This window comes from Patella vulgata, chromosome 4, assembly GCF_932274485.2.
Source record: "Patella vulgata chromosome 4, xgPatVulg1.2, whole genome shotgun sequence".
NCBI lineage: Eukaryota > Metazoa > Mollusca > Gastropoda > Patellidae > Patella > Patella vulgata.
The window spans coordinates 6,027,027-6,042,665 of NC_065882.2; the positions used below are offsets into that span (position 1 = coordinate 6,027,027).

At 38.9% G+C, this 15,639-nt stretch overlaps 1 protein-coding gene across 1 annotated transcript; it reads right to left on the minus strand.

The window, feature by feature from the left end:
* Window positions 1-220: 220 nt before the first annotated feature.
* On the minus strand, window positions 221-7,184 carry LOC126817770 (putative amine oxidase [copper-containing]). Its single transcript, XM_050544915.1, has 3 exons — window positions 6,708-7,184; window positions 4,783-4,854; window positions 221-259 (listed from the first exon to the last, which is right to left on the minus strand). The coding sequence occupies exons 1-3, from the start codon at window positions 7,182-7,184 to the stop codon at window positions 221-223; spliced, it is 588 nt and encodes a 195-aa protein (XP_050400872.1).
* Between the last annotated feature and the right edge of the window lie 8,455 nt (window positions 7,185-15,639).

Here is a 15,639-nt window from a genome sequence, read left to right on the forward strand (position 1 = left end):
TTCCAACGTATTTCCATCCAATTATAGGCAAGGGACGCAATCCATGCTTCGTTTTTAAAACAATAAATTGTATTTCGACTTATTGAACGGATATAATTAGTCGATTACGAACATATTTAAGGAGTATTTGTATTCCAAAGAACTTACGAAATTCGATCATTTCAATGAATCCCTTGATAAGAAAGGATTCATATCAATATTATCAAATTTGAAGTCCATTTTAGGCACAACCTATTCGTTTATACAAAGATGTACAGTGCTAGAAATTAATATACATAATGCATCTTTAAAAGCCACTAAAAATATGCCTTAACTGTTCTCTCATAAGGCGTGTGCAACGTTGGGTAAATCATTGACCTCTACCCTAGGTGTAGTTTACATCTCGTGATGTATGACGAAAAATTGAGCTGAACTTATCATTTAGCACTAACCCATGTTTTCCTAATAACTAAACAGGTAGCCGCATCACAAATGGGGGGGGGGGGCGAATGGTTAGCACGCGCGCGCTGTATCATACGGCCTGTCATTGAGTAAACTGGCGTGGTTTCGATTACCGGATTGTACGTGACAAGGAGTAGGGTCGCCTGTCCAACCTCGTGGGTTTTCTCCGGGTCCTCCGGTTTCCTCCCACTGCTAAAGACCCTTGCGCGCAAGCGAATTATTGAAATAAAATTAAACCATGTGTTAGTCCCGAAATGACCTAGTTTGTGTCGAGTGGACGTTAAACCCCATTTCTCTCTCTCTCTCTCTCTCTCTCTCTCTCTCTCTCGCATCACAAATGTATAGGTGTAGCTACATATCACTTACGGTCATACAACCGAGGTTAGATGTAGGATACCAGAATCCATCGAGGTTTGCCGAATGGCCTTAGGGGCATCCTAGCATCCTATTGATATTCAAAAATCTCAATAATGACTGTCAGAGTTATTCCCCCTGTGGGATCTCTAGAGGCCAAATTGAAATCCATGCACCATTGTTGATGTTCATGCGACGAACATGTAATGTTATGAACTTGTATATATATTCCCGACAAGATATTGATTGAAATAGACTAATATTGATTGAAATAGACTAATATTGATTGAAATAGACTAATATTGATTGAAATAGACCAATATTGAATTCGTGTTTTTAATTTCGAATATTATGAATGATGTTGAGTTAAATGTTTACGTCCTTTAACTTACAATTAGACAAAGGCGAAGACTCGCTCATAAAACGGTTTACTGGTGTCCTTTACAGCATTAATGCGAAAATCTCCTTTTAAACATAAATTATGAAAGGGCTAAATCTGCCTGTTGCAGGTCTTTCAGGCCTGAAATGTTTATATAAACTATTAATTAGACATATATTAACACGAAAAGCCCTTAATCAACTCTAGATGCCGTCTTATGTGTCGGATTTTTACTGGATTTGAATCCGATCTGCTGCTCAACGTTCATTGATGATTAAATCCAAAATTGGATAATCGAGACTATGTTTTTTATTATCGTACCGACTTTAGTAATGATGATCGAGGCTAGCCTAAAATTCAATAGCTAACATCTCGGCTCAGAGTTGAGCAATTTGACTAAAATTTTCAAAATATCCCCTTTACATCATTTAGTTTTTAACTATTATAGTGAGAACTGTCAGTTCTTTATTTAATCTTCCATAATGCCCCCTTTAACTTTATACAAGATGGCTATCCTTTAAGGTCGCGTATATAGTTCTAAGCTTTTAAAGGACAATATTGGTACCAGCCATTATCACATATATGATAGAACTGGTTAAACACGATCTAAATATCATTTTATCACAGAGATCATTGCTACGATAGATGAGTAATCAAAGTTTCAACAATCGGAAGTGACGAACGCAAAAGGAAAACACGAGTTATCCCTCTATATAACTGACTGAAGTGACGAGTGATAACAGATACACGGGTGAATTTCTGCTCACTAATAATTCCTTTTAAGACCAAAAGTTGTTCTATGAGACTGTAAGAGGATATCTGACAATTCAAATGTAATTTAATGTCTTTAGATAAGAAAACGCGATAAAAATAGAAATAGTCCGTACATTACTATGTTTTTATAGAATGAATAAAAACAAGGGAATGCACGGAATATTTATATTTTACTGAAATCACACTCATTTACATGATTTGTTTACAAGTTTAAACTTTATTTACACGATTTAAATATCATATTTTTTTATTATTTTTTAATTTGATTATATATTTACTTGAACGATATCTATATTTTTATAAAATCTTTTTTTTTATAATCTATAACAATAATCTATATTTTTATAAAATCTTTTTTTTTATAATCTATAACAATAATCTATAACAAAATCAAAGTATGTATGTAGCCGCAATCCATCACAACATATGTTGTATCAAAGTGTTATGGGGGAAATTTTTCCCGGGCAGCAGCACTATTGCCTACTCTTATATCGAATTCCAACTTTCAAGGGATCTTTTACGTGCACGCCAATGTTTACCCAGGACCTCGGTTTTCGTCCCATTCGAATGACTAGACAGCTGGCCTTGTCAGACCCACCGTTCTGCACCACTGACAAGGGTAAACCACTCCGGAAACGCCCAATGAATCAAACAAGTAAACATACCGTGCGAGAATATTGTCGTTTTTCAGATATCACTTCTTTCCCAATCTGCATCACGGGTTGTCTCGCTCGGAAGTTGTATGGGCAATAAAGTGACCGTGTCCGGCATTAAGTAAATGTCGAATTTACACCTAGCTCCCAAGAGCGATATTTTAAAGACAACAATTTATTAGTTAAACATACATTATGCAAGAGCTAAATCTGCCTATTTAAAGTAGCTAAGTCTCTAAGTCAATATCATCCAAAACCTTCGACAATGAAAACACGAATTATTTGACAATTTTAACCAACATTGATGTTGTGATCTTACCGGAAAAAGATGGCCTTCTGATATCCAATATTTAAGACAAAATAAACATTTTACGATTGGTACACGATTCGTGTACCATAATGCGTTTAAGCGCAATTTGTAACAAGCTACTCGAAGAACGAGGTTAGACAAGTCATGTCAAACGGTGACCCCATATTCTTATTTGGAAAGCATGCGCAATAAATACTGTCGATGTAGACTGGAATAACCAGACGCTAGAGATTGCTATTCGATTGAGACTTCTGGCGTATTTCGCTGAACATAACTGCTTTGAATTTAGAGTAAAACGGAAGCGATTGAATGTAAATCAGTTTATTTACAATTATATTACACTATTATATACGCTGCGACCCATTTGTGTCAATTTGTAGGTCCCAAATATTAGCGATTTAGCTCCTTTAAGGGCTTTCTTTAGGCCTGAAAGGTTTTCTAAATTATTAATTAGACATTAATTAACTTATCCAGGCCATAACCAACTCTCGGTGGCATCGGATTTCTCTAATATTAAATAGATTAGAACAGTTCAGCCATATTTCAATTTAAGCTAAAAATGGAGGAGCGAGACCTAGCTTCGAACAACCAGTACGGTGGTTGAAATGATTGCACACGTCTTGTCAAACCTTCAAAGACTAATATCTTCGCTCGCAATAGAGTAGTTTGAATGAAATTTTCAAATTATTCATTTTTAATTATCTATCTTCGGACTATTATAGCAAGAATGGCTGGCTCTTTATCTAAATCTTACATAATGTATCTTTAATTGTCCCCATAATGCTAGACAGTAACGGGCGGACATCTTTTATTTTATAATTTGATTAATCAGCTAAAAGCTAAAATATCACGTGATCTAACAAAATTTACGGCGGTTTAGACATTACAATTCCATCAATGGGCAGTGCCATTTTGACTAGTCACAAGATCAGCGATGGTATTCAAATTACTTGCAGGCACACGTAGTTTACATTTCGTCAGCATCACTGGTTGCCTAAAGTTTGTTCGTTGCTTTAACAAACGAAAAAAATCGTCCGTGTGCGGTAGGTTAAAAGATTCACGAGCCGAAAGCAAGAAGTCAATGTACATGTATCCTTTCTGCTCGTGAACTCTGCTGATCACTGCATGATGACCATCAGCATTATGGCCAGCACTAAGAATTATTCTGTTCGACATCTTTTGTTTTTCGTTGGGTCATAATTTGTCATGGCTTCGTACGTTACAATTAACACCACTTTACATCCTGGAAACAATCCGCAACACGAAATGAAATGAAATGGGTTTTAACTGTCCTACTGTTCTGCCCCTACTGAGAAAAATAAATACGGCAACCGTAACATGAGATAAAAAGACACGGGGTTTAACGTCCTACTTTTCTGCTACTACTGGACTACAGTTGTAAGTGACAAGGAGTAGGGTCGCCTGTCCAACTTCGTGGGTCTTCTCCGGGTCCTCCAGTTTCCTCCCACTGCTAAAGACCCCTACGCGCAAGCGAATTATGGAAATAAAGTTGAACCATATGTTAGTCCCGAAATGACCTAGTTTGTGTCGAGTGGACGTTAAACCCCATTACTCTCTCTCTCTCTCACTACTGGACTAATGAAGACGGCAATCACGACCCTCTCCTAAAGAATTGACCATTTATTTTTACTCTGTAGCAAACCATCGGGACTATCTGTTAAAGCTGTTAAATTAAACGGCGTAGTAATACATCTATGCCTAGGTAGTTCTTCGTCCGATTTAATAAGAACACCATCCGCGGGGTTCTGACTGTTGTTGTATTGAACACGTATCCCGTCCTGGGAATCAACTGAAGGGTCTCTAGGGAAATAATTGAAGGGTATAATATAGAAAGTGGATTGTTTGTCTACTGTAGATGTTAATGGTAGGTCTTCTGTGTGCGGTATATGGTACATTCCCATTGTAATCCAGATAACAAGATCCTGGAATAACAAAAACAAAAACAAAAGAGTAAGACGTTTTTAAAACAGACAGGTTGGACTACGTGCAGAACAACATCCTGGAAAAAAGGGTTCGATAACTTCTAAAACAATGGCTAAATCTAATTGTTAAGGCCAGCTCAATTTTTGTCAAGGTCGCTGAGATGTAAATAAGGTTAGGGCACGTGATTGTTGGCGAGATTGTAGATTAGGGTTAGGGTAAGCATTGGGGCTAGGTCCAGGGTAAGGGCTAGGGTTGGGATTAGCGCTAGCCCTGTTTACATCTCGTGACCAATGACGAAAAATTAAGCTGGCCTTATCATTTAGCACTAACCCTAAAACAACCCCGTTGTTCCCGGCGAACATTGTCATATTGCGTTTATGGACAAACCGTCCATAAAAGACCTAGATGAAGACAAGTTAAAAATATTATATTTTGATAAACATGGTAGTCCGTACAACAAAATCTGCATCGACATGGTATTTTTACTTTATGCATATTATAATAATCTCATATCCATCAAATTCATATTTTTATTATTAAAAACCTCATATTCTAATAAATAACCGCTTATCGCAATTAATAACTTCATATTCTAATTTATAACTTCATATTCTAATAACATCATATTACAATTAATAACCTCATATTATAATAAATAACCTCATATTGCAATTAATAACCTCATATTATAATTAATAACCTTATATTATAATTAATAACCTAATCAATCAAATGCATATTATAATTATTAACCTCATATTATAATTAATAACCCCATATTATAATTAATAACCTCATATTAACTAATAACTAATAACCTCATGTTATAATTAATAATCTAATCAATAGATGCATATTATAACTAATAACCTCATATTATAATTAATAACCTCATATTAACTAATAACTAATAACCTCATATTATAATTAGTAACCTCTTATATTATAATTAATCACCTCATATTATAATTAACAACCTAATCATCCAAGTGCATATTATAATTAATTACCTCATATTATAACCCGATATTAGAATTAATAATCTAATCATTCAAATGCATATTATAATTAATAACCTTATGTTATAATTAACAACCTAATCATCCAAATGCATATTATTATTAATAACATAATATTATAATTAATAACCTTATATTATAATTAATAACCTAATCTTCCAAATGTATATTATAATTAATAACCTTATATTATAATTAATAACCTTATATTATAATTAATAACCTTATATTTTAATTAATAACCGTATATTTTAATTAATAACCTAATCAATCAAATGGATATTATAATTAATTACCTTATCGATTATGTTCTCGTTATCTGCTGAATATTGGGTAAAATTTACAACTGGGTTCCCACCATCAAACTGGGCGTAGGGTGAACTGCTGGTCACTTCTGATGGTTTAAATTGGGTTACAGTAATCTGATGTTGGGCCCAAGGTAAGCTGGTTTTATCATCATCTGGCAAACGTAAGTTAGACATACTCTGGATGTACAGTCTCATGGCTCTTGGATTAAAAAATTTATCTTTCATTTTGTTATTATAAAACAGATGATATTTAGGCCTGTCGTAGTTGTAAATGTAGCCGGATTCACTTTCCGTTTGTTTTAAGTCATAGCGATAGACTTGTTGCGTGAATTTATTCCTTTTGCTACCGGCTTTCTTTGAGAGAATGTCTAGAGTTTGGTAACGATTCGAGGTACCGAACACGTCAAGGTCGACTTTGAAATTAAACAAACGATGATTTAGATTAGCTGCTAAATCGTCTCTTAGACGATGTCCGAATCTGTTGTTATAGTGATACGAACCGTGCAGGAATCCAGTACACGTTACCTTGGTTTCCAGAATTCCGTTTTGGTGAAAGATATAATCTATTATGTAATCGTTGTTAGCAATGGCCAGTATGGTGCGCATGACTAAAGACGAGTCCGCCATGCCTTCATAGAAGCCTCCTTCTGTTGTAGCATAAGCTATGTGTCTTCTTAAAGGAGTTCCCGTATATTGTTCAAAGATGCACATGGACCGCTGCGCTACAAAGGGTTCATCCGACTTCTCCACCATAAAGGTAGTATTAATAAACGTGGCGGTTTCCGGGCAGTCTGTTCCGGGAATTAAGGGTTTCGCGTGAGTTCCAAGTAGAACACTGCCATGTATAAATGACGAGGTCTTTGCGCCTTCATTAGATGCATAATAAAAGGCGGCTATTTCCTGTAGGCTAACTTCATACGCGTGTCTTTCTTTTTTCAGATGAATATCGAATAATGCTGGACCAGTAAAGGGAGACAACCGGAAATCAAACTGCCACTGCATATATTCCACTTTTCTATGTGTTATTTTGTATCTTCTCCCGTCGGGTTCAACCAGCCTTGGTCGTCGTCTTTTTGCTTCTTTCGGCAAGGGATTATCGGTGTTAGATTTTGAACTTGTAGTCAGCGAAGGATATGAAATGGAGGATTTGGTTATAGAGCCTTCGATGTATCTATCTTGTAGCTCATGAACTGATTTGAATTCTTGGTCACCGTAGAAAATACGATCGATGTAATAGATGGAAGGGTTGGTTTCATTTGCCTTGAATAACACCATCAGATCCACGGGATAAAGTGAATAATGTTTGACGTCATAAAAAGCCTGAAACATCAGACGACGGGACGGAGATTCGTCCATTTCAGCCGACAATGGAACAATTTTTAGAGTCAAGCATTTCTTTTTACAGTTTGTAAACGAAGCATCGTAACTTTCTAGCAAGATTTCCGAGAGATCGGAATCTAGTTTTTCTAAATGTTTGACTCCTATCATGGCATCTAGTTCGGTGAGGGAATAAGGTTTAACAGCATCGGGTATAGGATTGGGGCGGTTTTCAACATTGAGTAAACGATGATAGATGGGAGCCGGAAGTGGACCTACAATATATTCCTCTACGGTGGGTGGTGTAGCATCACCTCTGAACACAATGACTTTTGCTTCTCGTGGCGGACGTTCGCCACCCATTTCCGTGTGAAAGAGAACTTTGTCTTTTTCAATTAGATGAATGTCTGCGGTGTAAATAAAACTTTTACCCATGGAAGTAGCATTAGCTTTCACGAGACGTAAATCTTTAGCAGCTTCTGAATGAAGATATCGCCTTAAACCTCGTATTTCCGTGGATGTTAGATCATGGAAAACACTGGGATAATCCGGTTCGGAAATATCTATTAAACTACTCTCGTCGCCGCACAAACGAGCTGATCTTTCGTCCAGATATCTGTTTTTAATGATGGCCACCGCCATGATTGCTATCACCAGCACGGAACACACAAGCAGCAATGTTACGGTAACACAGCGCCATTGTCCAATTCGTCTTCGGTGCTTCTCTCCCATGGCTCTGAAGTAAAGATTTTGATTATCAAAATATGTGTTAATGTCAGAATATATATATAGAGAGAGAAGGGGGTGGGGTTTAACGTCCAAAAGATATAGAAAATAGGCTCTACCCGAGCCGTGTAATTCCTCGGAACGGCTGTTTCATCATCGAGCTGTGTAATTCCTCGGAATGGCTGATTCGTCACAGAGCAGAGTTCTCAACCTTTTCCGACTGGAGGGAATCACGTGGCTAAGTGGGTAAGACGCTGGCTCGCTAGCCTGGAGGTCGGGTGTTCGATCCCTGCATTGGCCGAGAAAGTTCATCCAGATTTTCCGGCGTGGTTTCCCCTTGTCAGTGATGCAGGACGGAGAGCCTGACAAGGACAGCTGTCTAGTCGTTCGGATGGGACCAAAACCCGAGGTCCCGTGTACATATTGTGTGCACGTAAAAGATCCCTTGGCTGCCCGGGCAAAATTTCCCTCATAGCACACTGTATGGCGTATGCCCGTCTTCATTAGCCCAGTTTAGGAGCAGAACAGTAGGACGTTAAACCCCATTTCATTTCATTTTCCGACTGGACACTAAAGCGCACGGTTAAACCACTTGGTCAACGGGCCAAAATAAGCGTTAAATATTGTCTGTATTATGTCGTCACCATATCCGTCCTTTCGCCAACTTCATTTATTGGATACGATGGGGGGCTACAGTTATTGAAGGATTCTTTTTTATCAAATTTGGTGTAGTGCAGTGTGGTCATGTTCCGAAACCTCGTGAACATAATAGAGGCTGTAGATTTTTAACGAAATTGTTTTAAATCTGGTGTGTTGCTTTGGGGTCATGAACGGACGAATAAGCGTAGTGGGATTATATATACCTCACTTGTACCGGAAGCGATATAGGCCACAGTTTTAACAGATTTTGTTAAACATCCAAGTTTTTCTTTTGGATAAATGGCCGTCAAGAAATGGCTGCTATGTGGACGTATTTGCACTCACTGCGTGGCTATCTTTTTAAAAAGATATTGATCCAAAAATGATTCAAATGAATTAATTGAAAAGAGCAATAATTTAGTAAGGGAATTGGTATTTGTGTATTTCATACCGCCATCGTTCCTACAAGCTAGGTGGGGGGTTGGATGGCTGAATGGTTAGCGTGCGCGCGCTCTATCATAAAGTATCATTGAGTCGACTGGCGTGGTTTCGAATCCCCGGTTGTACCTGACAAGGAGTAGGGTCGCCTGTCCAACCTCGTGGGTTTTCTCCGGGTCCTCCGGTTTCCTCCCCTCACGCAAATGAAGTGATGACGCTACCGATATGAAGTGGGGATGACACTAAACCGAGACGTGCTAAAGACCTGTACGCGCAAGCGAATTATTAAGACAAAATTGTTTGTCCCAAAATGACCTAGTTTGTGTTGAGTGGACGTTAAACCCCATTTTTCTCTCTCCCTTTTTAGTTCTGAAATATTGTGTAAAGGACTGGCTTGGGGAGAACGCTAGATCGGAGACGGTCCTGCTCATTTTTGGACACATGACGTCATATATGTGGAATGTGGGTAAGGGTTAGGGCTAGGTGTAGTCTCGTGATATAAACAGGGCTAGCGATAACCCTAAACCTAACACTGTACCAAGCATAACCCTAACACTAATGCACAATCCACATATGACATAGCGTTCTCCCTGGCTTGGGAGTCGCACTGTCACATTTGTCCAGTGAATGGAGAGAGCGAGAGAGATGGGGTTTAACGTCCACTCGAAACAAACTAGGTCACTTCGGGACAAACACATGATTCAATTTTATTTCAATAATTCGCTTGCGCGTAGGGGTCTTTAGCAGTGGGAGAAAACCGGAGGACCCGGAGAAAACCGACGGGGTTGGACAGGCGACCCTACTCCTTGTCACGTACAACCGGGATATCGAAACCACGCCAGTTGATTCAATGACAGACCTTAAGATACAACACGCACGTGCTAACCATTCGGCCATCCAACCCCCCACCCAGTGAATAAGACGCATTTTTAGCCCCATAAAACGTTTTTTCCCAAAAATCAATTTCTTGCAACCGCAGTTTATTGCCTCTTCCATACGTGCTAGGTATTAGTATTCTACGCATCCTGGCTACAAATTTAATTTTTTAAAACACGGGAACAGTGCTTGCGAAGTTAGCCTAGTTGGAGGCGTGGCGTGTCTGTTAGGGGTAACCCACCGCACAAACTGTCTGGCAATGGTCATTCATGACTCCTGTGGTGGTACTGAACAACTCCAAAGCTGTTTTACGGGTACAGATTTGAGCTATTCTAGCCTAGCTTTGGTCTAAATATTAGATAACTCTTGTCAGGGATACTCCACCACTACAAATGTCTGGCAATTACATAGCTCTGTCAGGGGTACCCCACCTCTAGAAATGTCTGTCAGAGTGTTTTTGTAATACCTGAAGATGTACGGTAGACTGCTGTACGATTTTCAGTTGGTTCACTTTTGAGCTAATCTAGCCTAGTTGGGGGTCGTGGCATTTAGGGCGTGGAATACCACACCCACCACCAAAAACCCGGCAGACTTACATTCTGATGATACCAGATATACATACATTGATACCATATAGGAGAAAATTGGTACACTTTTTAGCTAGGTTGACCCCTGGGCCCCCGGTCTAATAATATGCGTATTAAGATTATCGTGCACATGTGAATTAATAAAATTATCTGTAGATAACGGATACATATTTCTACACTAGTGAAACATTTTAATCATTTTACTGTTGTTAAGAAAACGAGATGATGAATGTCTGCTTTCCCCAAGTTTAATATCAAGTACAGGGGGACCACACAAACCTGACGAGAGAGAGAGAGAGAGAGAGGGGGGGGGGTGTTTAACGTCCACTCGACACAAACCTGACAAGACAGACAAGACAAATTACAAGCAATAAACAACAAATAATGAAAATTGAAATGAAATGGGGTTTAACGAAATGACATAGTTTGTGTCGAGTGGACGTTAACCCCCCCCCCCTCTCTCTCTATCTCTCTCTCTCTCTAGTAAGTCTTGTATTACCTATGGGTTGGATGGCTGAATGGACAGCGCGTGCGTTGTATCATAAGGTCTTAAAGTTTTTCTTTAAACCTGTACCGGGGTATTCTTCCAGGGTAGGTTTTTTTTTTCCATAAGAAAAAATGGTATAAAGTTTTTCTTACTGGAATTCTGGATATTCTCATTTTATGTACATGTAAACATAGACGGTTTATAAGAAAGATAAAGTCCTCTACTTCGGTTATGCTGGGGACGAAAGAATTCAAAAAAACCCTCGACAGAAAAACCTCGGCCTGCCGGCAGTCTTTCTTTCCCCAGCATAACCTCGGTCTCGTGCTTTATCCTATACTTAATCCAAGCCAAGAGGTTATCGAGCGTTGATTGAATGTAAAATAACCCATCTCATTACATTTCAGCATAGATTATAGCCTTGAGAAATTCGATATTTTTCGTAAAATGTAAATCGCGCACAATTACTTTTAATAGATGAAATTTATAAACAGAGACAGAAAGAAATGGGGTTCAACGTCCACTCGACACAAACTAGGTCATTGGTTCAACTTTATTTCAATAATTCGCTTGCGCCGAGGTGTCTTTAGCAGAGGGTGGAAATCGGGGGACCCGGAGAAAACCCACGAGGTTGGACAGGCGACCCTACTCCTTGTCACGTACAATCGGAGAAAAATTTATAAACAGTAAAATTAAAAATCTTGAAGAGTTGACAGTTCTAGCTATAATAGATAAACCAGCGGCTGCGAGACAGAATACGCCCACATTTTACAAGAGATGGATAAAGAACAAGCTGAACAAAATGCGATTTTTCGTACAATCAAGGGCCATAATTGAGGAAGGTACGATCTGATATGCGCAAATTTTGAAAGGAACCAAGATCTTTGGGTTATAAACATGCATTTTAAGTTTCACGAAAATCGGATCAAAATTATGACCCCTAGTGGTTCCACAACCTTGATATACCATTTTGACACTACTTGCGTACGAGGGGCGGTGATTTTGTCCGGCAGGTTTGGTCTGATTTTCACGAAATTCGAACTCCAGCATCATTAGAGTGATATACTATAAACTTTTTTAAATCAAATGACCTCTAGAGGGGCCACAGGCTAAAAACGCGATTTTTCGTAATCAGGGGCAATAAATCAGGAAGTTATGAATTTCAAGTTTCATCAACATTAGATGAAAATTTTGACCTCTAGAGTGTCCACAAGCTAAAAACGTAATTTTTCGTACAATCAGGGGCCATAATCCATGAAGTTATGGTCCGATATATGCCAGTATCGAAAGGAATCGCGATCTTTGGGAGATAGATCTATATTTTAAGTTTCGTCAAGATCGAATAAAAATTGTGACCTTTAGACGGGCGTCTGGACGGACGGATAGGGGCGGCGACAACATACGTCCACATGAAAATGTTGGCGTATAAAAATAGATAACGTAAATAGAATATGCTGAAAATTCCAATTCCAATCCGCTAAATATCGCAGGCTAGCAATGACAATGAGAGATGATTATGGCCTGGATAAGTTAATTAATGTCTAATTAATAATTTAGATAACATTTCAGGCCTAAAGAAAGTTTTCTCTACATTGTTCACAATACCAGGAGATTATATAGCGTTAATATCCTGATCAACGTTAAATAATCTGTTTAGCCTACATGGATAAAAGCCGTGAGAAATTCGATATTTTCCAAAAAATGTAAATCACGCGTTGTTACTTATAATAAATAACATTTCTAAACACTAAAATTAAAAATTTTAACTACCTCACCTAATTTTTCTTTAAATCGTTCACCATACCAGGTTTTAATAAACAATCCGAAGTTGACTTCGCTTTTCAAATCGTGAGGGACAGGGGTAAATATGACACTAGTTGAGATAACGACGGATATATGACTATATCTACACTGATGAGAAATAGGAGGTCAAACTAAACAAATTCTTAATTTACCATGTTTATTGAGAATGCTAATAAGATATCGAATATACGTATTTATATGGTTAATGCTAAATGATAAGGCCAGCTGAATTTTTCGTCATAGGTCACGAGATGTAAACTAGGCTAGCGCTAATCACAACGCTAACCCTGGACCTAGCCCCAATGCTTCCCCTACCCCTAACCTACAATCTCGCCAACAAGCACCGTGCCCTAACATTATTTACATCTCAGTGATCGTGACAAAAATTGAGCTGACCTTAACAAATAGATTTAACCGTATTTATATACAATTTTTCACGTAGAACGGGGGTTGAAGCCTGATACAGGGGCGGATCCAGGAATTTTTGCGGGAGGGGGTTTGCCAGGCTCTCGTTAAAGCGGGAGAGAGAGAGGGAGAGAGAGAGGGGGGGAGAGAGAGAGAGAAAGAGAGAGAGAGAGAGAGAGAGGTGAAGTTTAACGTTCACGCGAACAAACTAGGTCATTTCGGGACGAATACATGGTTCAATCCAATTTCAATAATTCGCTTGCGCGCATGGGTCTTTAGCAGTGGGAGGAAACCGGAGGACCCGGAGAAAACACACGAGGTTGGATAGACGACCTTACTCCTTGTCACGTACAACCGGGAAATGTCTTAATGACAGACCTTATGATACAGCGCGCATGTGCTAACCATTCGGCCATCTACCCCCCCCCCCCCCTGTAACTCAATCTGACAAGGACAGCTGTCTAATCGTTCGGATGGGACGGAAAACCGAGGTCCCGTGTACATGTTGGCGTGGGGCATCACGTGGCTAAGTGGGTAAGACGCTGGCTCGCTAGCCTGGAGGTCGGGTGTTCGATTCCTGCATTGGCCGAGAAAGTTCATCCAGATTTTCCGGCGTGGTTCCCCCTTGTCAGTGATGCAGGACGGAGGTCCTGACAAGGACAGCTGTCTAGTCCTTCGGGTGAGACGAAAAACGGAGGTCCCGTGTATACATTAGAATGCATTAGAATGAGACGAAAAACGGAGGTCCCGTGTATACATTTGGCAGTTGGAATTCGATATAAGAGTAGGCGATAGTGCCGCTGCCCGGGCAAAATTTCCCTCATAGCACACTGTATGGCGTATGCCCGTCTTCATTAGCCCAGTTTAGGGGCAGAACAGCAGGACCTTAAACCCCATTTCATTTCATTTCATTTCTTTAACTCAATACCATCCAAAGTCTTCGACATTGAAAACACGAATTATTTGTCAATTTAAATCTACATTGATGTTGTGATCTTACCGGGAAAAGATGGGCTTCTGATATCCAATATTTAAGACAAAATAAACATTTTACCATTGGTAAATGCTCTTTGACGCCATTTATAACAAAGGACTTGAAGAACGAGACTAGACATATTCCACAAGTCCTGTCTGGAGAGTATGTACAATAAGTAATATCGGTGTAGATTGGAATAACCAGGCGCTAGAGATTGCCATTCGATTGAGACTTCTGGCGTATTTCGCCGAACATAACCGATAAACGATTGAATGTAAATCAGTTTATATACATTCATGTTACATTATTATATGCGTTGCGGCCCATTTGTGCCAATCTCTAGGTCCCAAATATTATGTATAGCTCCTTTAAGTTGACAATGCATGGTGCCATCATCGTCTCTACAATACGTAGGCATACATACACACTGCGCTTTTTAAAGTGATAAATCCAACAGCCCGTTTGATGTCAATTTTTATAATGAATTAATAGGATGACATTGTAATCCAATTTTATTGCGATATCACACATGACTATATCATTATTTCTCGCCTTGAATGCCAATCTCATCCCATCATCTGATGATAAAGGATAAAGCACACGACCGTTACACTTTTTTCATAAAGTGTTGTTTTACAATTTTATTTATGTAGCTGAGCAGGGTGGGGTATGACACTAATCCCCCCCCCCCGCCCCTGGATCCGCCCCTGTGATAACATATAATATACACACGACAGCTATATTTATAGTAGATCATTTATTTTACCCTTCAGTTTCTGTGTATGTTCAGGTATTTATCATAATAAACAATAATTTATAAGCTGGTTTTAAGAGCCTGGTTTGTAGCGGCTGGGCTACTGAATGTCTGATTTGTACGGTAGTCAATAAGTTTTAATTATGTACCGTCTCGGAACATTACGGCGAGTGTATTCATTTCAAGTATTTTCAAGAAACGCGAAAATAGATAAAATTGAAATAAGGTTTAACGTCTAATTAGGACGGGCCAAATTGTTGTTTTTTAGTATTTTTTTATAAAATGAAATGAAATGAAATGGGGTTGAACGTCCTACTGTTTTGCTCCTATACTGGGCTAATGAAGACGGGCATACGCCATACAGTGTGCTATGAGGGAAATTTTGCCCGGGCAGCGGCACTATCGCCTACTCTTATATCGAATTCCAACTGTCAGGGGATCTTTTACGTGCA

Coding starts and splice junctions, on each gene's coding strand:
- LOC126817770 (XM_050544915.1), bottom strand. CDS start 7,184: ATGCAGTGGCAGTTTGATTTCCGGTTGTCTCCCTTTACTGGTCCAGCA. Junction 4,855..6,707: donor ACGGAATTCTGGAAACCAAG/GTAACGTGTACT, acceptor TTGTTATTCCAG/GATCTTGTTATCTGGATTAC. Junction 260..4,782: donor ACCTACCATTAACATCTACA/GTAGACAAACAA, acceptor ATTAATTTCTAG/CACTGTACATCTTTGTATAA.